The 25,952-nt window shown below is 37.4% G+C and overlaps 1 protein-coding gene across 1 annotated transcript in view; it reads left to right on the top strand.

Moving 5' to 3' along the window:
- Nucleotides 1–25,952, top strand: part of pole (polymerase (DNA directed), epsilon) — a 147,534-nt gene that overhangs the window by 101,499 nt on the left and 20,083 nt on the right. The window contains exons 34-46 of the mRNA XM_069932838.1: nt 1,986–2,139; nt 4,293–4,399; nt 6,284–6,460; nt 7,411–7,634; nt 8,518–8,738; nt 10,491–10,695; nt 12,647–12,820; nt 14,750–14,875; nt 16,054–16,186; nt 18,011–18,200; nt 22,234–22,365; nt 23,240–23,433; nt 23,710–23,910. Coding sequence (XP_069788939.1) covers nt 1,986–2,139; nt 4,293–4,399; nt 6,284–6,460; nt 7,411–7,634; nt 8,518–8,738; nt 10,491–10,695; nt 12,647–12,820; nt 14,750–14,875; nt 16,054–16,186; nt 18,011–18,200; nt 22,234–22,365; nt 23,240–23,433; nt 23,710–23,910 — 2,238 coding nt within the window. The remainder of the gene's footprint in view (nt 1–1,985; nt 2,140–4,292; nt 4,400–6,283; nt 6,461–7,410; nt 7,635–8,517; nt 8,739–10,490; nt 10,696–12,646; nt 12,821–14,749; nt 14,876–16,053; nt 16,187–18,010; nt 18,201–22,233; nt 22,366–23,239; nt 23,434–23,709; nt 23,911–25,952) is intronic.

The following is a 25,952-nucleotide window of genomic DNA, read 5'->3' as shown; positions in this document are numbered from 1 at the left end:
AGAAATTTTAAACTCTAGCACCAATTGAGCAGCAAAAGATTTCTCAGTTCTTGAGCCTGGACACTGTTCAAACATGCTGGTCCATTAATACCTAACTGTATCATGTCTCATCACTTGTTACGAGACATCATTTATGTTTCTGTTTCATTTCTCCAAAAGCATGAATCATGGCAGATGGCCTTCTGAAGTCACTTCACATATATATGCTAAAAGCATCTCTGTCCACTTGGAACCATTTCAAAAGTATGAATTATGAGTCTACGGACTCCGGCCTGCTGCAGACCATTGAATTAAAAGTCCTGCTTGTTTGAAACAGCAGCACAGCAGAATGCTGTGTATACACACAAATACTTTTAAGCAAAAACCCATTGTTCTTGTGTTTCAATTAAGAAACCACTTCCGCCTTTAAGCAAACAAGCTTCCAGCAGAACAATGGCTTAACACACTTTTCATCTTCACAAAAGGCTTCTCTCTGAGTGTATAAGGGTTTGTGGTGTCTGTAAAATGTAAAAGCGCCCTGTCCACCCAAAACTAACTTTAAGAAATAAGTATTTTATAACTCAAGATTTTAAATTTAATATTAGCACAAATCCATTACAGTCACTGTATAAGATCGATAAAGTGATTTTTTTTTTGTTTCATTAACCAATGAATCTTTGGAACTCTTTCTCCAGATGGAGGAGACAGTCTATGAACATTTTTAAGACAAAGTTAGATGGCTGCTTGATAAGCAGAGTTGAAATGTAACCGTGGATAGATGGAAAAAGTGAGGTTGTAGCCAGATGTGCTACACTCTTATCCAATGGAGGAGTAGGCTCATGGTGCAGCGTGGCTGCTTCCTGTTTTCACTTGTGTGTTGGCATATTGCTTGTTTCATCTTTCATTTGATTCATGCCTACTATTTTTCAGTCAAATCCATTCTGTTTAAATATTTAACCTTTTTAAATGAGGTATAATAAAGGGTGCAGTGCTTTCATTTTCTTTTGTAAATGTCTTCAAGAAAATGTGGAATTATGTACCCCAAACAAGAAACTACTTCAAATTTATATTAATTCAGTATTTACAATGGCAGAAGAATTATTCTTTGTTATATTATTCTAATGTCACTAGTATTTTAACTGCAACAGTGTCTTGAGGTGGCTTTGGTCAGGTTGACCTACTAAGGAAATTCATTTTGGTGCTTTTTTTTTATATAAAACTGCAAACAATATATACTACATTAACTTTTGAAAGATAATTTATTATTGGCTGCATTAAGGCATCATTCAGCACACGTGAATACATTTTACAGTTACTGCACCAATAGTCGTCCATCAGTAATGAGCTGGTTCTGTTTTTACAGACATCCATAAGTCTAATTTATCCATGTTGGGAATGCACAAAAATAATGAGATATCTAGCCATCAATAATCAATGCTATCAAAAGTATTTTAGACTGAAAAAGAACAATTGCAAAAAAAACTAGTTCTGCTGCATGTAGGAACAATTGATTGTGCGTTCGTTGGACTTTTGAATTTAATATTATTGGACCTTGTTCATATGTATGACTGTCCTTGGTCTGCATTCTGTAAGGTAAAACATCATGAGATGGGAATGTGTAAGGAGTTACCCTGTGCAGGGCTGTAACAAGATGTGAATGCATCCTTGTACTTACAAGATAAGAGAGACATTGATGGATTGAGAGGCAGGAAGCTAGCAGGGAAAGGATAGCAACAGTTTTAGTCATTGGACAAGTAATGATATGATGATGTTCTAAGCACATATCCAAGGGTATAAAAAATCACCATTTTGCTGATAACGGCAGAATGCATTCTCCAACTAACATTGTTAGTTGCAAGTGTTACAATCCGGTAATAAAGAACAAAGAACCCTGATTTCGACTCAGTCTGGTGTTTGTCTCACTCATTCATGAACAAAGCAGACCTAACAATTCATAACCTTTGTAGAGCTACTGCTAACAAGGCTTTCTCCTTTTTTAATCCTAGGTTCCTCTCCTCTTTCGTGCTCTTGTCCAGCTTGGGTGCGTTTGTGTGGTCAATAAGCAATTGGCGTTCCATCTAGCAGGACGAGAAGCAGATAGCTTTGAGTTGGAGTATCTGGAAATGTGTTCATTAGCACAGTTTAATTACTTGGAACCAGGTAATAATCCTATTGACTTTTCAAATAATATCTTACAAGTATGCAAGAAATTTTGTAAAACTTTGTTTGCCTCCCTGCAAAGAAAGAGAAAATGAAACTGAATAACTCTTGTAACGCCCACACATTTGCAGAAATCAATGTTACAAATTAATTACAGCATAGTCACTCATCTCAAGAGTTGGAAATGTGATTATGTTTGATGGTAATTATTTGTAACTTCCAGAATTGGTAAATGTGAATTGGAATTGCAGTTTCTTCAGAACTGACAAACTTGGAGCTTTAAAGCTACCTTTGTTGAGGAGGTAAAGTTAAAACCATTCTCATCTTTCAACTGCAGTACTTAAAATAAATATTTTTGACAAAAATGAATTATTAGAATTTGACAATGTTTCCAATGTTACTTGTACATTTTGAACAAATATTGCTTTAATCCTTTTTGGAATGTGTTACCAATTCTTAAAAATAAGAGTTTTGCTTATTCATTTCAGTTTTGAAAATAGACTCCAGTTAGTGTACCCTATAAATTTTCAAATATGTATTTATTCTTTGTGGGATCTTGTGATCTATTAAATAAAGTGATGGTTAATTCCAGGCAATTGTGAAAAATTACATTTGTTCTGGTTTTAAAAAAAAAGGTAACTCATTTGTAATGTCCGAGTTCAAATTATGTATCTCTTCTATTCTGTCAACATCAAACAATGGCCTCTGTCTTCCTTCAGGCTTTGGGCAAGGGGAATGGCCCATATTACTGTTGCAGGAGATTTTATTCAGTGACCACCTTAGGGAGATTTTAATTTAATAAGAATTGATGAATTGAATTCCATACCCAGAACAATTTCAGAACTGTACTGACTAATTTAATTTTTAAAAAATTATTGAATCTTTTAGTAAGAATTTTAAGCTAATGCATTGCCGAAATACAGCAGTTGAAGATCTCCACTCTTAATGTTGTGTACTTGAATGGTGATAGTGCACTTAAAAATATAGCAGTACATCATTAAAGATCCATCAAGAGATCATTGGGAAAGTCCAAAATTAAATTTCTGTTTTAAAGGTGTTTACATTTCAGGAAACTGACTCCATTTTCAGATAAGTAGTTCTAATTTGTTTTTCTTAACTGGGCACTTTTTCAGAAGTAGCCATATGAATTATTGCTGTCTGGTTGGTCAATTTTTTGACTCAACAGCAATGTCAGCAGATCTCATTGCTTAACAGTATGTATACACTATAAACCTCCTAATTATCAACATTTTCTCAATAATTGTGCCTTTCTCCACTTACAGGATCTTCAACTATGCCCCGTTTCCTGCCTATCCTGTCCTTTCTCTCAGAACCATGATAGGTACCCTTGATCTTCATCAGTCTCAATATCCAACAAATGTTACCCAATATCTTGTAATGGTTTTTTTTCTCATTTTTTACTGCATCTGTTTTGATGGAATACTATCATTGCCTGTGTTTCCAAGAAGCAAGTGCCCTTCCCACTATATTGAATCCTCTCAACTATGTCCTGTTTCCTGCAAATCCTGTCCTTTCTCAATACCCAATAGGTAATCATGGTTCCTACAGCACAATACCCGTGCCAAATGCCTTACATTTGCATCTAGTTAGTTAGAGGAAATTATTCCCACTATACAATCTTGTGTTCCATCATCACTAATATTCCTGCTCGATCTGATGGCACTTTTTGGTAATGCAACAAATACCCTTTTTGCCTCCTGCTTTCCTCCTCTCTCAGGCTCCAGATATTAATTCCAGGTGAATTGTTGTTAACTTTCACTAGCATTAGTTTGTTGTGTAAGCTGTGGTCTCCAGACAGTTTCCCTTGGCCTGGGAAGATAAACTGGAGATTAGCTCTTCAGTTTGCAATTTTCCCTATATTTCATGTCATCTTTTATCAGGTACCAGATAACACTTCTGGAAATAGCTTATTATAATATCATTTTTCTTATTGTCAGCTTATTAATTGATCAGTGTAAAATTAAAGAACAGCATTTTATCTTTCAGTTTGGCATATTACAATCTTCTGAACACAGTATAAGAGTTCAGATGATTCTGAATTCTAATTTGTATTTGTCTTTTGGTTCTGTTTGCATCTCTTTACCCCGGAACAAGAACAACTAAAATTATTGTACTTGAACTTATTTTTGTAGGTTGTGTTCGACATATTTATTTCTATCACAATGAACAGGGGAATAAGGCTCTCTTTGGATTGTTCATACCATCTCAAAGGAAAGCTTCTGTATTTGTTCTTGACACTGTGAGTAATTTTAAGGATTTCAGTTTCATCAAAGAATTAGCTGTGCATGAGTTTTTAAAAAAATATATTTAATTATTTGTTTTTTGTCAATGTAAAAGAAACAATGCCACACCTTTCTTCAATCTATACAAATATCCAGTATCTAATTGCAAATATGTGATGTTTCCCTCCCCCCCCCACCAAAGAAAAGCCCCTGAAAGGAAAAATTTAAACCTACCACCTATTCGATCGGACTGGCCACACAAAAAAAACCTGAGAGAAAAGTAGATATGGTGTCGGTACTCCAAGGGACATCCAGAGAAGCAGTGGAGTTAACCCCTCAAATAATTTCTTTTATTAATCCACCTATTGGTATTTTTGTCGGGGTGTGCAACAGTTCCGCTCCCATGTGCATCAAATATGACTGCCATATTCTAACAAAGGTGCTGTGTCAGTTTCTAAGGTTATACGTGATTTTATCCATGGGAATACAGTTATACATCTCTGTAATCCACCGACTGCTACTTCCAGATCATTGCTGTACAACATTTTGCAATGGACAATGCAACAAATATGAATTGAGTTTGGATAATTTGTAGCTTATGTCCATAAGATTCCCCAAAAGGTACAACTTCAGGACTGGCAGGAAGGCTACTCCCGTTATCCTGGTTAATATATTAGCTAAATTCTGCCAAAATGGGGCCACCTTTACACAGAACCAGGTTGTGTGAACAAACGTTCCCATCTCCATCCCACACCTAAAGCACAACTCTGACATCTCCAGATATTTTGCAGTGTGAGGTAGACCTGGTGCAAGAAGTTGTATTGTATGCCTGAGTGATTTTAAGTATATGACCAAAATAACTTGCATCAGTCAACTGAATTAATTTGACCTCTGTGCACAAGAAGGGGAGAGTAACATTTGCCACACTTTCACCCATATGCTTGTGGTAACTCCCGAATGTGTTGTCAGTGAAGGTAAGTCGTGGCTTTGTAGTTGAGGTTTGACAGACACTAGACCAAGAAGAACTGCACATTCAGCAATGGGAAATTCAGCTTTTTTTAAAAAAGATGCAAGAATAAAGTTGCATTATTCTGAAACATTAGGGTCATTTAAGAGACTCTTAGGCACATGGATGAAGGAAAAATAGAGGATTACAGCGTAGGGTGGGTTTAGTACTTTTAGGGATATATGGGTCGGCACAATATCAAGGGCCAAAGGGCCTGTACTGTGCTGCAGTGTTCTATGTTTTAAAGCTATCATGCTGAATGGAGAAAATGTATTGTAATCTAGTTCTTGTACATTACACATTGTTTAAAAAGATATTTGAGCCTTTGCTCATGCAATGAACTCGGTGAATTTGAGGTTCAGGTACATAAGTGCATTTTATGGCCATAAATCTCTGCTCCCTTTATATATATATATACTGAGCAATACTTTCAAATATGTTACTTGAGGGCAGCGCAGAATTTGAACCCCAGGCCTGATCGCTGGCACTGTAAAGGCCTTGCACTAACTGCTACGCCAACCATACCACAATAAGATTGGAAGTACATTATAATTTAGATTATCTTGGTAATGATGAATTCTGTTTAATTGGTTATTACCTGATTTGCCTGTGAGCGAAGATGCATTATATGCCACCAATCACATCCTATTGTCATTAAAGAAATTGGACACCTATTTAGCAACTATCATTGCATGATAATTATAAACATAACAATTCCATTGTGCAGATTCTGAAATTGCCATTCAGCATGTTATTTCTTGTTAATTTGACAATACCTTTTATTAATAGCAACTGTTGGTGGTTAATTTGACATTTGGTTTTGCCAGCAAAAAGATATTTTAACTTTTGTTTAGATTTTTTGATCCAAACCTATCTGCATGTTGTATTGCACTAGGTACGCAGTAATCAGATGCCAAATCTGAGCAACCTTTACAGTGCTGAGCGGACTGCCATGCTGGAGAAATTGGATGAGGAGCTGCTGCCACCTGATAAGCACACATTTGAAGTTCGAGCGGAGAAGGATTCAAAAATAGTCTACAGAGCAATTCAGCGGCTTCTCCTGAGCTACAAGGTATTGACTTCGGCCTCTAGGCAAGTTGTAGTGTTGGAAAAATTAAAAGTGACTGGTAGATAAATATAGTATTATTTCTCCATTGTTAGAATTTTTAAGTGCGTGTTTGAGTGTATGTGAGTGTTCGGATATTTTAAAGTTATTTATGTGATTTTTTTTATTTTAATGTGATTTAATAATTTTTGATTGTCTACATTGAACGATTTATGAGCTTCAAACTGGAGTAGTTTCAGGTTGAATAAGTCTGTAATTTTGGAATTTGGCAGATATGATAACTACATGCCTCATAGTTTCTATGAAATAATAGTTTCAATTATCTTTTTGTTTAGTGTTTAATTTTTTAATTATAAAATTGCAAAAATATTAAAACTAAACCCATTGAGATTGTGTTAAGCAGTTTTAATTTTAAAATGTTCAGATTTGGATGAGGAAAGTAAAACTATTGTGGAATTGATTTTAAATTAATTTGTTCTTGAAATATTATAGTTCTGTACCCCATAACTTGTGTTTCAGTCATTGATTTGATGCATGGGAAAAGGATTGTTTTGGAGGACAGCTTTTACTAGTTAATCTTCATCTATAATATGTTCAAATTTTATGTTGACTAGATTTATTTATCACCTTGAGATTATTGCTCAGTGACATCTCTGTCGTCAAGTCCATTTGTTACTCCAAGTAGGTTATAAATGTTGACAGGTACAGATTATTTGACTCCTAATACTTTCACCTATCAGTTGTGACTTGATACCACCAAGACATTTAGTATGTTCTCCTGATGCTATTGCCTATCCATTCTTTGCAAATAGAGATGGGCTACAATTGTATGTTAACTTTAATTCATGTTTGTTGCGCTTCATTGGATCAGAGCCATTTAGATTTCATACTCAATTTATTTTTAAGTTTATTCAGGAGTAGAGTAAAATTGATATTTTAGTTCTTATTTTCTTCAGGATGAAAGAAGAGGCCCAACTATCATAGCTGTACAGTCAAAGTGGGACCTGAAGAGGTTGACCAATGGAATGCCAATTCTGGATGACTTCCCATTGGTGCCAGTTAATGTAATTGATGACATTAACTATGGTGTATTGGATTGGCAGCGTCATGGTGTGCGTAGAATGATTAAACACTACCTCAGTCTGGATAGCATATTGTCCAAGGCATTTGAAATGGCCAGGTAGGAACTTTTTTGTTTCCAACAGTTGCTTGGCAACATTAGTGTATATTGAATTGGTTCAGGCCAAGCTTTATCAAAGTCTTAAGTACAGAGTTGGGTGTAGCTTTTTTCCAAGTGTCAGACCAGCACTGATTATCTATCCGCTGTACTGAATTTGGCAGAGCAGAATGATGGGATCTACAAATACTATGGTATTCCAAGATTCTGGAAAGTACTAATCAACCAAGCTGTCTACTCCTGTTACCCAACTGGTGATCTTTACAGGAATGTGCAGATGCATAGGTGTTGGAGAAGGTTGAAATTCTAGTTTATTGAGTCCCCAAGAAAAAAATTGCTTCAATTTTATAGAGTACAATGGATAACATTGGTTAAGTTGTTATTTTTCACTTTGTTCCTTGTGGAAGTTAATAAGGAAAAAAAAGTGAGATTCTACCATTGGTGGAACTTGTGAATTTGGCTTTTCTCAACCATGAATTTGTGACAATCTCGATGTAATATTAAGATTCATATTAATGTAGGTCTTGTGTATTAAAGCAATAACAATGGTAGATGTATGAAAACAAATTCCATAATGAGCCACGTGACTCGCTGGAGAGATATTGGGCTGGGAAATACAGCAGGTGAAAAAAGATTTTCAAACTTGTAGCTAGAAAGGGAAAATCCATTCACTTATCCAAATTAAAGTGATTGCCAGATGCTAATAGAATCCTACGATGCAGTCAATTATTATTGTTTAATTGAATTCAGTGATGGCAAGGCACTTGTATCAGGAAGATCTCCAATGAATAACTAAACAAAAATGACAGAATTGAAGAGTACTTCACTTTATTGTCAGGGAAAAAAACAAATGCTGTTTTGTATTAAATGCATAATTCCATTCCAGATATTACCACATTCCCATTGGAAATCTCCCAGATGACATCTCTACCTTTGGATCAGACCTCTTCTTTTCCAGACATCTTCGAAGAGACAACCATCTGTTGTGGCTTTCGCCAACATCCCGCCCTGATCTAGGAGGAAAAGAAGCAGATGATAATCATCTGGTCATGGAATTTGATGAGCGGTCAACAGTTGAGATTAATAATCCAGGGTGTTATTCCACAGGTACATGGGCTACTGTAGTAAACACTGCTTCATATTAACAGTGTCAATTTCTTTTATGCTTCATAGTCTTGCAGATTATTCACTTTTATCTCCTTCATTTGAAGCAGGGACCAACAGAATAACTCAAATGAAGGAAAAGAAAGAAATTTAGATAAAGCATGGAGAATTGCAGGGAACAAAAACAATCTAACTGCAACTTTCATTTGTTTAATTTTATTAAAAATATGGCTACATGGTTCACAGAAGCTTACAAATGCAAAATGGCTTTTTTGTTTATTCCAGGTGTTGTTTCTATAGAGTACCTTAACGAGTAAGAGCAAAATAAATGCCTGAAGAAATGTATCATAGGTAATCAAAGGGAAACGGTCATTGCCTTCACTCGTGGTAATCACCTTTGATGTATTCACAAGATACCTATTCGGTCTGGCTCTGAGTCTAGTGTCATTTCATTCTGCAATATTTGTATACAAATCATGTTCTGTATTAATGGCTGAGGAAGTGTTTGTTTGACAGAATGTAGTGCTCTCAAGGATGAATTTGAAGTTAAAGTAACACAAATATTTAAGAAAAATCTAATTCCATATTGGCCTTGTTATCCACTAACAAAGAAAATGCTCTGCATTTAGCAAACATATTCCTATTCCCAAATTATAAAATTCATGTGGTGCCAATTTGGTTCTTAAACCAAATTTATTTATTTTTAAGTAATAACAGTGTTTCTGTATTAAACTCAGGGTGTCAAATGGTTAAGGAAGGGGACTATCTTTGAAGATTAGAGTACTATTTCCTGTCATCAATTGCTTGCCTTAGTTTTTATACTCAGTGAAACTTACTTTGCTTTTATGAGTTCCGAGACACCCTTGTTCTCCCCATATAAATAGATGCAAGAGGGACTGCGATTAATATAATCTAAACCGATGTAATTAATGACTTGTGGCTTTTTCAGACAAATTCAAAATTTCTCCTTCCACAACAATTCATTCATGTCCCAGAATAAGCATCACCAGGACATCCATCAAATTATGGGAGAACATTAATAAACTTTCAGGAAAAAAGAAATCTCTGTAGTATGGTAGTCCTCTGGAAATTATTTAGAGTCTACAAAGTTAGATCCAACTGCGCTGGAACGGAGGACCATCGCCTTCCCAAGATCGTGTTATATGGCGAGCTCTCCACTGGCTACCAAGACAGAGGTGCACCAAAGAAGAGGTACAAGGACTGCCTAAAGAAATCTCTTGGTGCCTGCCCCATTGACCACCGCCAGTGGGCTGATCTCGCCTCCAACCGTGTATCTTGGCACCTCACAGTTCGGCGGGCAGCAACCTCCTTGTAAGAAGACCGCAGAGCCCACCTCACTGACAAAAGACAAAGGAGGAAACACCCAACCCCAACCAACCAATTTTCCCTTGCAACCGCTGCAACCTTGTCTGCCTGTCCCGCATCGGACTTGTCAGCCACAAACGAGCCTGCAGCTGACGTGGACATTACCCCTCCATAATCTTCGTCCGCGAAGCCAAGCCAAAGAAGAAAAGAATGTTGCTGTTTAAAAATTAGTGTGAGCAGTTGATGTGCTGTAATTAGTAAGGCTCAAACTAAAACTAAGCTTTATTGGTACAGCACATTGGAAAATGGAATTTGCCTGAATAGGTCTTTACTTCATTGGCATGGATGTATTGACGTGAATTTTGAGGATCAAAATGCATTCTGATTTATCCTCGGAAACTTCAAAATAATATTTTTTTTCTCATCTAGTTTCTGTTGAACTGGATATTCAGAGTCTGGCTGTAAATACAATCCTTCAGTCTCATCACATCAACGATATGGAGGGAGCATCCAGCATGGGCATCAGCTTTGACGTGATCCAACAAGCTTCGTTTGAAGATATGATGACTGGCAACCAAGTGGCTAATGCAATAGCAAGTTATGATGAGACAGCATTGTGCTCACACTCTTTCAGGTATTTGTGTTGGAAATACAGTGCCCTCCATAATGTCTGGGACACTTTTTTTTCCCTTTATTTGCCCTTGTGCTCCACAGTTTTAAATTTACAATCAAACAATTCACATATGATTAAAGTGCACATTCCAGATTTTATTCAAGGTTAATTGTGTACATTTTGGTTTGACTGTGTGGAAATCACCGCACTTTTTTACATTGTTACATGTGAATTGTTTGATTACAATGTATAAAAAGTGCGGTGATTTCTACACAGTCAAACCAAAATGTACACAACTAACCTTGAATAAAATCTGGAATGTCCACTTTAATCATATGTGAATTGTTTGATTGTAAATTTAAAACTGGAGCACAGGGGCAAAGAAATGAAAAAAGTGTCTGCTCCAAACATTATGGAGGGCACTGTATATTCACTGGTCCCTTTCACCAAAGTTTGTGTGCTGATGTTTTTTTTGGGGGAATATTTTAAGAATGTCTTTAGGTACCGTATTTGATGGCATATAAGACCCACTTTTTTTCCCCCCAAAATGGCTCAAAAATATCCTGTGGGCCTTGTATGCAAAGTTGAAATTAGGTTCATAATGGTGAGTAATGCCATCTATTGTTTGGGGCTGGTGGGGGGGCTCTCCCGGTGGCCCGCTGTCAGTCCCCGCACTGGTCCCGCTGCCCCACTCCCCATCCCCCCACCTGACAGCCTGCCACCAGTCCACACACTGATACCACCACCCTGCTCACCTCTGACAGCCCGTCACCAGTCCACACACTGATACCATCACCCTGCTCACCCCTGACAGCCCGACCAGTCCACACACTGATCCCACCACCCCCGCCCCGCCTCCGACAGCCCGCCATCAGTCCCCATACTGATCCCACCGCTCCACTCCCTCCCCCACCCTGACCGCCTGCCACAAGTCCCCACACTGATCCCACCGTCTCACACTGATTCCACTACTCCGCTCCCCAGAAGAGAGTAGGCTGCCGGGAGAGAGCAGGACAGTGGGACCGACAGCAGGTTTGTTTATATAAAATGTTTTCTGCTATAGCTAAGCTGCTTTTTGTTTACTCTTGAAAATTACAGCAGTATTATTAAAAATATTTTTCCTGTTCTAGTGGCATGTTTTGCCCATTTTCTTTCTGCTATACTGTTGCTACATTTTTCAATAACATTAAATGCTTGCCCATAAATACACTAAAAAAAATTCTTAATATTTCCAGCTGAAAAGTTGGTGGGGGGGGAGTGGGGCAGCGGGACCAGTGCGGGGACTGACAGCGGGCCACCGGGAGAGCCCCCCCCACCAGCCCCAAACAATAGATATGCTCATGGATCTTGTATGCCATCAAATATTATACTTGCTATTAATCAGGTGGCTGTTTTGGAGAAAGTTAATGCCTTTGATATTATAGTTCATTGAAATATAAATAACTCAAGCTCTCCAGTAAAATGGATATTTATGTTCCTGAGCAACATTCCTTATCCAACTGGCCTGAAGTTCATTGGAGAATGAGAAGTAATCAAGAATTGAAAAATATGATTGATTTTTATTAACATAACTACCAGATATTTTAACAACTTGCCTTAAGCTACTCCATTGCTATTTTTTTAATGTTTGTTTGTTAAGCTTTTAGAATATTGACATAAATGTGTATCAAGAAAATAGGTTAAGTGCTGAAGCCTGATGAAATGTTATTTTGGGCTTATTGTTTCTTCATTGCCCTCTCCAACTGAGGCTAGCGGGGTCGGGTAGGTGCTTTCTTTGATCTGCCAGTTGGTTCAGAGCAGGATGGCAGGAAACTTTACTAAGACATTATTTTAGCCTTCCTTTCATCCTATCAGCCAAGTTCTGTTTGGTAATTTCTTACAGATCAGTTAAACATAAGGCTGAGTCCTGTGATGCATGGGCTTGATAAAATATTGCTTTGTTACTCATGAATGCTTTCCTGTTGTGCTGTAGAATTTTAAAGAGTATGGTTGTTGGTTGGGTGAAGGAGATCACACACTATCAGAATGTGTATGCTGATAATCAAGTGATGCATTTTTATCGTTGGCTGCGTTCGCCCTCTTCACTGCTGTATGACCCTGCACTACATCGCACTCTCCATAATATGATGAAGAAACTGTTTCTGCAGTAAGTTGGCAAACAGTGATATGAAAGAATAGATACTAAAAAATGAACTAAAAGCCATGCAAAGCTTTACAGCATTTTTCTGAAGGAGGTAGACGGTATTCCTAATGCATCTATGCTCTTTAAAGTTTCACAAGTTGCTTTAAGCTCTTATTAAATGCACACTTTGTTCTGTCTAGATCTCTAGTGGCAGAACCAGATACTTTAATGTGTTATAATTGTGTTGATCAAGAGGAACCAATTCATGCAGTATACTTGCACTTGAAGCTTACATTATATAAGCAGTAGCAAACAAGATGTACTGGTAGATTTAAAAAAAAAATAAAGCTAGATAACAGATATTCTGAAATTAAAATTGTGTTCAGGAAATACTCTTATCAGACTGCATTTGTGGAGAGTAAAACCACACTAATAATAGAGTTTGTTATTTAATTAATTGACAGGATACATTAGCCTCTTTCTCTTCAGTACTGTTCAGTACTTCCAACATTGTTTTTTCACATGTACTGTATGTACAGTATATTTGCTTGACTGTCAATTGCTGTAAGATTCCCATTGTTATTGAAGTGGAAGCAGTACACAAAATGGGTTACTTCTGTCTCATGAAGGTATTTTCTAAAGATGTGTTATCATGTAGCTTTGGTGAGCTACAAGATTGGTTCCTTTCACATCTTGCAAAAACAACAAAATAAACTTTAAAAGCAAAATTATTGTTCTTGTCAGAAAAAGTACATCTTGTCATGTGATTCAAGGATCATTGTACAAGCAAGTTGAGATGATCTCAAGTTTTAAATATAATGAAATCAAAGTAATAGAACAAACACACTGTAAATAGAAATGCAATTTATCAATCTGAAACATGGATTTTGCATTCCATGGATTATCCCCAATCTGCTGTATTTTCAGGATGCTTTTTCTCATCAGTATTTAATTTGCTTCCATAAAGTTGAAAGATGGCAGCAGAGTTATTTTGCAAGGAAAGATTACCATACCATCAGCTATTCTGATTTTGATTTTAAATGGGTTGTGTTCTATACTGCAAGGAAAGTCTATGCTTACAACACTAATTTTTTGGCATTGGTTTAATTTTGCTGTTATGTTTTTGTGCAGATTTATACTGGAGGTAATTTTCTACAATATGAGATGTAACAAACAAACTTTGTTAGCTTTTAGTATTTTCTGAGGTCCCTTTCCGGCACAGTGCTACATACCATCTCCAAATCAAGTATTGATTCCCTTTGATTCAAGAGCAGTTTTTTTTTATGCACAACCCATTCACGAGGAATTAGCAGAAATAAAACAAACTTCAAACACTGTCAACTCCAGAAATTATTTCATTTTCTTTAAGCAGGTGGTGCTTTATCACATCCTCTAACTACAACTTTAACTGAAAAGCAGATATGGTAAACAGAACCATATAGTATAGTAGCAACAGGGGAACTGAATAGATGCTTTGTGCTACTTGAGTGTCAGGAATGCACAAGTTATTTGGAAAAAATGTAAAAATTAAATTAGTTAATCTTAGTGGAAATTCCAGGTCCAAATTGATTGCATTTGCAGAAAATCAAAGTAACTCAATAGATTAGACATAAGCAATCGATTTATTTAAACATTCCATAAAAATAGAAAAGTGGCAGAGAACTAATGAGCAACAACTTTCAAAAAAGAAGTACAGTTGAAGTAACCCACATTGCTATAGATTACTTAACGATAATAAATTTATTTGCGAACAGATGACTTGTGTAACGTGCCCAAAATTTTCATCTTGAGTTCACATCAACAGTGTACTCAAAATATCCAAGCAGTTTTGAAGAATGTCATTTTACAGACATGAGTTAAAATTTGTACAATGTAAAATGGTTAAGAAACAACTCACCCACAGGTGTCCTTTCAAATTGAGTAAACATTGTTTTTTCATTTTTCATCATGTAGACTGATAGCAGAGTTTAAAAGATTGGGTTCATCAGTTATCTATGCCAATTTCAACCGCATAATACTATGCACAAAGAAGCGACGTATTGAGGATTCAATTGCATATGTGGAATACATCACAAGAAGGTAATAATGCAAATAGATTTTTTAAATTAACCATGATGTGCTTATAAACATACGCATAAGAAGATGCTTCAAACAATAATCTATTAATAATGCTGGAAAATATTGTTCTTTGAAAGAGTCTTTAAAATCAATGATCTTCTAGAGTATCGTGTTCTGCTGCCCTAAAAATGTCCAATATATACTTTTTCTACGTTTGATCTACTTTTGCCATCCCAACTCCTAGTTACCGTGGCTCTCCCTGCCTGTGGTTGATGTATTAAACTTGCTTTTGGTTAGATTGCCTAGATTCAGCTTGGTTCATTTGGCAGTACTTGATTTGCTGAATCAATTTTTGTTTCAAAACTGACAGTGGTCATCCTCCATTATTGTAATTGAGGCATCTGACTGTTCTACCACTAAGAGGATTAATCTAACCAATCTGAAATGTCAGGGATATTAACACCTTGTCCTATAAATCAACCAGAATCTTGGGTTGGATGAAGAAGTCTTGATTTGTCTGAAGTAGCTAATAATTTCAGGTGATATATTAATATCAGACATTAATTACTGTTCAGGTAAATGTAAGTATTTATTAGCTCTTTCCAAATTCAATGATGGTATTTTCCAGTAAACACCAGTACCAAAAATAATCACCCTTTCACTTGCTGCCTGGAGATCCATTGTATTAATTTTCTGTTATGTTTGCTTGTTTAATATTGACACCACTCAAAGAAATTTATTTGTTTCCCAAATCTTTAGAATATTGGGGGATATGATGAAATGTGATATGATTGCAAATTTATTCTCTTTGATTTAGACATATTCAGATAAAGGTTCAATCAATTTGTTTTTTTGGAGACTTCTTCAAATAGTTACTGATGTTTTGCAATGGATTCCAGAACAAGGATTTGTTTTAGTGGTAGTTTGTTCTTGTTTTTATGCACTAGTAAAGCAGTAATAGATTCTGCTTTGGTGCTGATTTCTTGTTTCATTACAGATGAAATAAAAATGTTACTCTGAGTACTGCCTTTGAGCTAATGTCACAGGGAGAGAGATTTGAGAAATGTGATGCACTTTGAGATTTCTGTTCCTATGGATTTGTGTCCTAATTCTTTCATGAATGCTACTGGAATCATAATGCCATATGCAAAAGAAATGGAATGAGTCATTTCTCTTTTTTTTAACTCTCAAAAATGCAGCATTCATTCCCGTGAGATTTTTCATTCCCTCTCTATCACGTATTCTCGCTGCTGGGAATTCATGCTTTGGATGGACCCTGCCAATTATGGAGGCATTAAGGGAAAATTTCTTTCTGGCAGTCTCGATGGAGAGGTATGCAGTCTTCCTTTAATCTAAAATTATCAGATGATCTTTGTAGATCATATATATTCTATTTGATTATCAGATATAAGCATAAATAGATATTGGTAGAACATGAAGGATAAAGTTTTGCAGCTTAAATAATTTTTTTTGCTGCAGTGATCCTTTAATCAGTTGTCATTAGGAATAGAAAATTGGTTCTTAAATTTAAATTTTTAAAAAAATGTAGACATACAACATGGTAACAGGTCATTTCAGCCTACATGTCTGTGCCACCCAATTTACAGCCAATTAACCTACACCCCTAATATGTTTTGAATGGTGGGAAGAAACAGGAGCCCCCGTGGAAAACCCACGCAGACACAGGGAGAATGTACAAATTTCTTATAGGCAGAGCAGGATTTAAACCCTGGTCCAAATCACTGGCGCTGCAGAGCCATTGCACTAACCACTACTCAAACCATGCCACCCCTGATCAGATTCTGTTTCTGAATCCAATGAAACGCACAAGTAAACATGTTGGGGATGATTATAGCTTTGTACACTTTGTGTTGCCTTGACTCAAATTGCTGTTGAAGCTTGAGGAAGAACTTGAGCAATACTGGATTTGCTGGAAACATTTGCCAAATCAGGCAGAAGAAGAAATCGAGTGAAAATTTCAAGTTGAAGTAACTCCAACAAAAGGTCTTTATCTTGAAATGTTCACTGTTTCCTTTTCCACAAATTCTGTCTCTCCTGATTAGGATTTCCAGCATTCGCTTTTTTTTACTGATCATAATTAACTTTGTTTCAGAAACTCACTGGAATTGTTCAAATTTGCAAATTATCTAAATCAACAGGGAGAAATAAATGGATCTGATGAAGCATCCAAAAACTACTGAAATTCATAACCAAAACTTGCCATTTGTTCCAACTGTGGTGAATGTAATTCAGTCCTGAGATGTGCAAGTTATTAATGATCAGAAGAAAATTTTAGGATATAGGTAAACCCTGCTTTGCGCACACTCACTTCATGAAAATTCACTTTAACGAAGAAACTAGTGTTTGCGATATCCAAGAAATTATAGTGGGTTTTTGCTGTAATGAAAATTGCCTCCATTAGAAGTCGATGGGTCTTCGATTTACAAATTTTTGCTTAACAAATGGTTTCTCAGTAACGCTGTTTCTTCGTAAAGTAGGGTATATCTGTATACTGAGTAATTATTTTCGAATTTTCAATTATTATTGAAGGAATAGCTGAAAGGGATTTGCAAATTGAAGACCAGGATTTGGCTTGCTGTATAGCAATTAATAAGACAAACAATACTGAGTTCTACCAAGTTAGTAGGTTGTGTGCAGTGTATATCTTCAATATTTATATTTGTCAACTGAGGTACTGGGGAAATGTGTAAAGGCAAATGCCCCAAGAGCATTGTTATTATGGCCACATCTGATACCTTGGTCGGTGCTGGGAAGTTTTATTCTTGTTGGCTTCACAACATCACTACAGTGAGTGCAAAAGACAAGTGGCAGAGTTCTGCCCAGACTGCCTTGGCAAGCAGTAAAATCCTGATACTTACAGCTTGCTTATCCATTGTGCCTTCTGGAGGTTTGAGCTAATAACACGGTTGCCATTAGCTTGTGGTGACTTTCATGGCAACCAAATACAAAGAACTCCAGTAAGGTCCCAGAGCAGGGTCCGAATCAACAAGGGTTGCTGTACTGGTTATGGAAAGGTAGCTCTGACCCTGCCACAAAGGAAGATGGGGACAAGCAGAGCGTTAAATGTTTTGCCAATTCACTTCAGTTTCTGCTTTTATAATGAAATTCAAATGTGTGATGTATATTGTGCAAAAGGCTGAGAGCAATAAAGAAACCGAGAAATCTGTTGGTAAGGAAGACCATGATGATGAAATTGAAGAAGTTAATTCAGAGGATGAAGAAGATAATACTGACATGGAAGATGTTTTGGACAATAACTGGAATATTATGCAGTATCTGCCACAGGCTGCGTCATGCCAGAGTTACTTCCTCATGATTGTCTCAGGTACTTTGTGCTTCTCACTCTCCCTCCATCCATTGCTGCCAAGTGATATATCTATGTGTGTATTTTTTTTAGCATTCATCTCATTTGCCTTTTGTTTTATTCCTGTTGCTATTTATGATTGTGGCACATCCTAAAAATAGCTAGGTGATTTTGCCCGTGGAAAAACAATGGAATGAGCACAAATTACCAAGAATTAGCATTATTTTTAAAAAAATCAATTCTCTTTTTTTATGTTCTTTCATTTTTAATTGTTATTAATGCAGTAAATAGATTTATGGAGGGGGTAAATGTCCACGTCAGCTGCAGGCTCGTTTGTGGCTGACAAGTCCGATGCGGGAAATAACATCTATTACATATTGTCAAGGATCGTCTTTTATCTGTGATGTTTACAACAAGGTCATTAACGTGCTGACCATTCAACCAAGTTATGTAATGAGTGGGCACTAATGAGCATTGGAGATCCAGGCAGGTTCTATTGTTTACCCCACAGACTAGGAGCAAGACGAGGAACAGCAGGTTAAACATCCAAGGTTTGTCATTAAAATGGATTTACATACTCCACGTGCTGTATTCGTTCAGTAGGTATATTTCAATCTGAGGCGCCTGCAAGCTCACACCAAGATACAAGAGAAACTTGTCCGTGAACTACTCTTTGCAGACGATGCCGCTTTAGTTTCCCATTCAGAACCAGCTCTTCAGCGCTTGACGTCCTGTTTTGCGGAAACTGCCAAAATGTTTGGCCTGGAAGTCAGCCTGAAGAAAACTGAGGTCCTCCATCAGCCAGCTCCCCAACATGACTACCAGCCCCCCCACATCTCCATCGGGCACACAAAACTCAAAACGGTCAACCAGTTTACCTATCTCGGCTGCACCATTTCATCAGATGCAAGGATCGACAATGAGATAGACAACAGACTCGCCAAGGCAAATAGCGCCTTTGGAAGACGACACAAAAGAGTCTGGAAAAACAACCAACTGAAAAACCTCACAAAGATAAGCGTATACAGAGCCGTTGTCATACCCACACTCCTGTTCGGCTCCGAATCATGGGTCCTCTACCGGCATCACCTACGGCTCCTAGAACGCTTCCACCAGCGTTGTCTCCGCTCCATCCTCAACATCCATTGGAGCGCTTTCATCCCTAACGTCGAAGTACTCGAGATGGCAGAGGTCGACAGCATCGAGTCCACGCTGCTGAAGATCCAGCTGCGCTGGGTGGGTCACGTCTCCAGAATGGAGGACCATCGCCTTCCCAAGATCGTGTTATATGGCGAGCTCTCCACTGGCCACCGTGACAGAGGTGCACCAAAGAAAAGGTACAAGGACTACCTAAAGAAATCTCTTGGTGCCTGCCACATTGACCACCGCCAGTGGGCTGATATCGCCTCAAACCGTGCATCTTGGCGCTTCACAGTTTGGCGGGCAGCAACCTCCTTTGAAGAAGACCGCAGAGCCCACCTCACTGACAAAAGGCAAAGGAGGAAAAACCCAACACCCAACCCCAACCAACCAATTTTCCCCTGCAGCCGCTGCAACCGTGTCTGCCTGTCCCGCATCGGACTTGTCAGCCACAAACGAGCCTGCAGCTGACGTGGACATTTACCCCCTCCATAAATCTTCGTCCGCGAAGCCAAGCCAAAGAAGAAAAAAGACATTGTGAATGAGTTGCTCCTAAATTGGTCAAGATTCTCCTTCCCAATTTTAATTTTTAATTAGTAATCGTCACCTTGTTTCTTGTTACGCTTTCCCACTTCCTGACTGTTGTGAACAGAATATGTTTGATAGATTCAACGAGAATCGTGTATTTTCAACAAATTTTATTCATGCACAGGGGACTCACAAAAGGGGTACACACTCACAGACTAACTTGGAACCATACACAAATAACTACACATCAGGTGCAAATAAATTGCTGCTAAACCTTCTCAACTCCCAATTGGAAATGCAAGGGTTAAAAAATGCAAGGGTTAAACACACAATGCTCATCCGCCCACAAGTATAGCACACAAATGAACAATAAATGAATTACAACTAACAAGTATATCAAATGAATCTGGTTTCCAACATTGACCATGGCTTGGTATCTGGGACGGGCCCATTGCAGTCAGCGCTCTGGAGCTTGGCCTGTGGCCAGCAGCCTGGATTTCAGTGATGGATGAGGCAGCAGCAATAAGAGGATGAGCAAGCTTCCATGTAGCTTTTCAATGCAGGGCCCATTCACGTGACCTGCTCAGACCAATCACACATCAGTCTTACCTGTGGGCAGATCTAACAAATGATTGACATTCAGAGGACCAATCACACATTAGCTGCAACGGCCAATAATATCAGCCTCAGGTTCTTTCCCATTTTCAAGAGGGAGCATTGCACCTACAGAGCCAATTCTTGGTGGACCTTTACAATCTGTTCCGACCAATTTTTGTGGCACGACCTAGCCCCTCCAAACCAGATCCCCAGCACCTTTAGGTTGTCAGATCTGTCTGTGAAGAGGATGGAGGACCTGTCGGGCCAGTTACCTCTCATTGCCTCTCTCTTCTTGTTTACCCTAGCAATTAACAATTAACCCATCATCAATTCTTCCAAACTTCTGTCATCCTTTTAGTTTGAGGCAATGATGGGTAAATTCGGGTGTTTCATTTACGGAACATTTTTCTGACTTCCCTGTTAGAGGTACTAGTTCCAGTTTTTCAACTGTGCCTTGCACTCCTACCGGCAATAGCGATTTTGTTTTACCTATCCTATCAGTTTCTGTTTGTTTTGCATTTGTAAGTCACAGAATGGAATCCTGACGTAACTTGGGAACTTCCTGTGTTTGTCGAGATTTGGTTAGCTTATAGAATGGTGGTGACCAAGCCACTGTTTAAGACCATTAAACTTGTTAATACCAGGTTGCCTATCTAATTTTATTATTGTATTTTAGTATTGTGGTTTTGATCCACCTGATTTATTTCCCAGCAATTTTGCAGCGCAGATCAGGGCCATTCATGTTGAAATGGCCCATGGATTCACCAATAACATGAATGGATGAGGACGTCAGATTTCTTTCTCCAAAGTACATTGGGTTCAGGCATTCAAGATGTGCCACCATTACCATTTCTGAGAATAGTAATTTTGTTAATTCCATGCTATTTAATTGTATGCCCCAACTATAATCGATGGTGAACTGAAAACTCCAATTTTTGGATATTATTATTCCAGGCCTCCAGATTATACATCCGATCATTTAACCACTGACTTTTTATTGTTTGTATTTATTCCAAGCATCAGCATCTATTTTCTTCATTTTCTTTGCTTTGTGCTTTCATCTCTTAGGTTTGTTTCTTTCTGGTAAGTAGAGATCCATCCCAAATAAAATTTTAAAAAATTGTATCACACCGGGATAAAAAGGAACTTAAAGTAATGTACTGACATTGTACCCCTGAACATAACAAATCAGGTGAACAAATTAAAAAGGGATCTTTTACGTCTAATCGATGTGGGTGAATTCTCTGAAGAAGCACAATTTAAAGATCCATGCCGATCCTACATAATCCCAGAGATTATTTGCAGGAATTGCAATTTTTGCCGAGATCTGGACCTCTGCAAAGACCCTGCAATCTTACAAGTGAGTTGGATGTCATTTGTAATTTCTGGCAGTGTTTAAGAAGGTGTGATTGGAGGGATGGAGGTGGAAATCTGAAAATCTGAACTTCATACATCCATTTGCAAATAATGAAGAAACTAGGATTTTCAAAAGACACTGAACTGTCAGTGTGTGGAATGCAGTGCAGCATTTGTATTAAATTGCATTATAGTGTCAGAACTTAATTTAAATTTAGACATATAGAAAGATAACAGGCCTTCCAGCCCACTAGCCCTGCTGCCCAAATACCCCAATTAACCTATAACCCCCATATGTTTATTGAACATTGTTTTATCAATGAATTTGGCTTTCTTGAATCCTAATAACAGTTGTATTTCCCCTTTTTGCATACTGCATTGATCTTATGCTATTCATTACTCTGCCTGACCATAATGAAATGTATTACTGCAGCTTATATCGTAGCAGTGTACCACAGCATGAAAGAAGAGCTGAGACGCAATGCCCCAGGGTGTACTCCTGTCAAGAAGCGAGGAATGAGCCAGATCTCGCAAGATCCACCAGGAGAAACTGGTACTTTAGCAGGTGAGAAATTCAAAACAAAAAATACTGTTCATGATGAAGCATTCGGTTTTGAGATTTGAAGGACTGGCCTAAGGAAAATGTGAAAAGAATATCTTTGTGTGTCAGAAATCTAAAACAACCACTTGCAAATTGTTTAATTGACCAATCAATACCCGCCAGTTTTAAAAGATGCATATAGTTAATTTTTGCTCCACGCTTCTGGAAGTGTTTAAATTATTTGAGAAAAATTATGGGTGGTGGAAAGAATATTTTCATAGGCTGTACTTATTGCAACGATACGCTTTTTAACAGTGCTTTGGAAATAATTTTTTTAGTCAGTCATCATACTGCATTCTGTTTTATAATGGTTGTCACTCTTGCTTTCAATTAACAATGCATCAAATTAATAGCATACTTGTCCCTCTGAAGAGTTCTATTTCAGAACATTTAAAGGACAGTCATAGGCTGACATCCAGAGCAATACTACAAGAGTGGAGCACTGTCAGCGATGCATCCAATAAAGATGTTAAGCAGAGACCTTGCTCCCCATCTCAACTGCATGTAAAAATGTTAAAGGCAGTGCACTGAAGAGGATGAAGATGTTTCTTACTGGAGAGTGCTTTTATTTAACTTCAGATCCACCTTAAGTGGTTGGGTAACAGAAGACTGTCTGAAATGGCTCAGCAAGCCACTTAATATTACCATTGTATTCTTAAAGGGCAGATAAGGATGTATAGTAAATGCTAGTCTTGTTTTTAAAAAAAATCATAAACTATTATCGTATGAATGAATTTATGAACCACGAGATGTACACAAGACTAATAAAGGAACAGAAAGATGTGTAACAGAATAAATAAATAATTCAAGGTAACCATATTGCTCTTCAATTCTGTAGGATTGATCACCTTCTCTCAGGAGTACGTATCAAATGAACTCACTCAAAACTTCTTCACTATTACTCAAAAGATTCAGAAGAAGGTGAGCAGTAATAGACACTCCATTGAATCCTCTGAAATGTTCCCAGTTCTGCCAGGATCCTACCTTCCCTTCAATAATCCATCTTTGGAATTCATCAAATCAGTCTGCAAGGTGAGGCAAACGGTGCTGAAAATTTCCCTATGATGGTACAAATACATTTTCAGATTTTCTGTTTTGGAAATTTGGAAGGAAACTTGCAATGTTAAAGTGTACACATTGTTTTTATCAATTGCATTTGTCTGCAAATGAATATTGGGTCTTGATCATTTTTAAAGGATAAAGCTTGGATAAATAATACTGTCGAATTTTGAATAAGCAGCCTTGTTGATGATTGTGTGTATTTTTTTGAAAATATATATTTGTAATGCTCTTTTTATCTTTATACAGATTTTATCTCTGGATTCAAACATAACAAATCAGGTGAACAAATTAAAAAGGGATCTTTTACGTCTAATCGATGTGGGTGAATTCTCTGAAGAAGCACAATTTAAAGATCCATGCCGATCCTACATAATCCCAGAGATTATTTGCAGGAATTGCAATTTTTGCCGAGATCTGGACCTCTGCAAAGACCCTTCAATCTTACAAGTGAGTTGGATGTCATTTGTAATTTCTGGCAGTGTTTAAGAAGGTGTGATTGGAGGGATGGAGGTGGAAATCTGAAAATCTGAACTTCATACATCCATTTGCAAATAATGAAGAAACTAGGATTTTCAAAAGACACTGAACTGTCAGTCTGTGGAATGCAGTGCAGCATTTGTATTAAATTGCATTATAGTGTCAGAACTTAAGAATTAGATTTTTTGGGCCCCATTTCATTGAAATGTTGCATTTTTTACAGGAAATATTTTGCGCTCATCATTTGTAGGAAGAAACAAAAATGGACAATACAAATCCCTCTGCTACTGTACCACCTCTTTGAAAGAGATGTCCTAATGACCTTTTTCTTTGGCTTTACATAGGGTCATTTTCACCATGTTGACATTCTTGCATATCGTATTCCAGAGCGCGAAGTGGTGCAACTGGTAGTACTGCTGTCTCACAGCTCTCTCATACTTTCTGTAGAGTTTGCAAATTCTCCCTGGACACCATTGATTTTTTTGCAGCCCTGGTTTTCTACCACATTCCAAAGACATGCAGGTTGTCAGGTTATTTTGTTGCTCTATATTATTCTTCATTTAGGTGGCTGATAGGAGTTGATGGACAGGGGAGATTAGTGAAAGAAAGGGAACACTCAACATGCACATTCTGGGCTAATAACACTGGACAACAAACTTTGTCAATAGTTTTGCTTCCTGAAAAAACATATGGTGATTATGATCGACAATTTCAAGCTGAACACAAATATAATTTCAGATTTGCTGTATCACATAGGAAGTTGGAGAAACATTAATTTTCATTAAATTTAGCATGTTTAATCGCATAATGATAATCGCATAACTAACATTGCATTAGTTCAACTGAGCTAAAAAAATGTTTTGCCGCTAATTTTCGTTTGTACTTAGAATCTGATGCCTTTTGAGTTAGTGTCCAACAACATTTGGCCAGCACTGATGGATTCCGATTCCCCTAATAATCGCTTTTCCATGGTCACAATGTCCTAGTGAAACCTTCCGTGAAGTCTTGGTGAAACCTTCCACGATGTTTGTCAATGCCTGCACCAAGATCAAAGATCAGCAAGGAATAAGTCCAAGTGCAAATGCAGAAAATGAATTTTCAATGACATTTTGCACTTCATGGTTTTGTATGCTTAAGCATGTTGTCAGTCTGCTGGATGTAGTTTGGTAAATTGATTATATCCAAAAAAAAGGTACATGGTCGGAAATTTTAAGGTGATTTTTTTTGTGATCAGCAGCCCAAAATTCATAAAATACACCCAAAAGTGTTCAGGAAGCAAAATTTTCATTATCCAATGAATTTCCTGTTAACAAGCTTTTTCTTCAAGTTCTTCTCCACCTGGAAAAAAATGAGGTATTGCAGTTTGGCTTGCTGCAGCATCCTTTGTCTCCATGACCAGCACAGCCCAACTTTGCCTTCATAGAGTGGCATACACTATACCCTCAACATGTGTTAACTCTTGGATTGCCCACATTCCTCAGGTTGCACAGGCTCAAGATCTTACAGTTTTGGACCAAACATGGCGAGGAAGATGAGTTCCAGAGCACCAACAGTATTAATAAAATGTAACTGAATGAGTTTTTGATTACTTCATTGGTTAAAATTAAAGAAGCATAAAGAAATATGGCTATGGTTATTGGAGGCAAGATGTCTCAGCACTGAGATACTTTTGCAACTGTTCTCCAGAGCATTGCTCTTGACCCATCAATCTTCATTTATCTTTCCTCCATCATAAGGTTAGAGAGGCTTTTTTATAATTGTGTATTCAATTCCATTTATCTTTCTTCAGATGACCATATATTAACTAGTCTTGTAACGAGCCCCAAGGACCCCAAAACCCAGTAGCAATAGATATTCACCATGACAAATGGTTACTTAAACAAAAGTTGTTTTTAATTATCTTTAAACATGAAAACAGAATCAAACTTTAACTTGCTTCTATTAACTTATCTAACCCAACTTAACACCCTTCTAATTCTAGGCGCATGTGTATGAAATGTGTGTGTAAATAT

Source organism: Narcine bancroftii, chromosome 4 (assembly GCF_036971445.1).
Source record: "Narcine bancroftii isolate sNarBan1 chromosome 4, sNarBan1.hap1, whole genome shotgun sequence".
Lineage (NCBI taxonomy): Eukaryota > Metazoa > Chordata > Chondrichthyes > Torpediniformes > Narcinidae > Narcine > Narcine bancroftii.
Note: the sequence above shows the minus strand (reverse complement) of the source record. Positions and strands in the feature narration are given on the sequence as shown.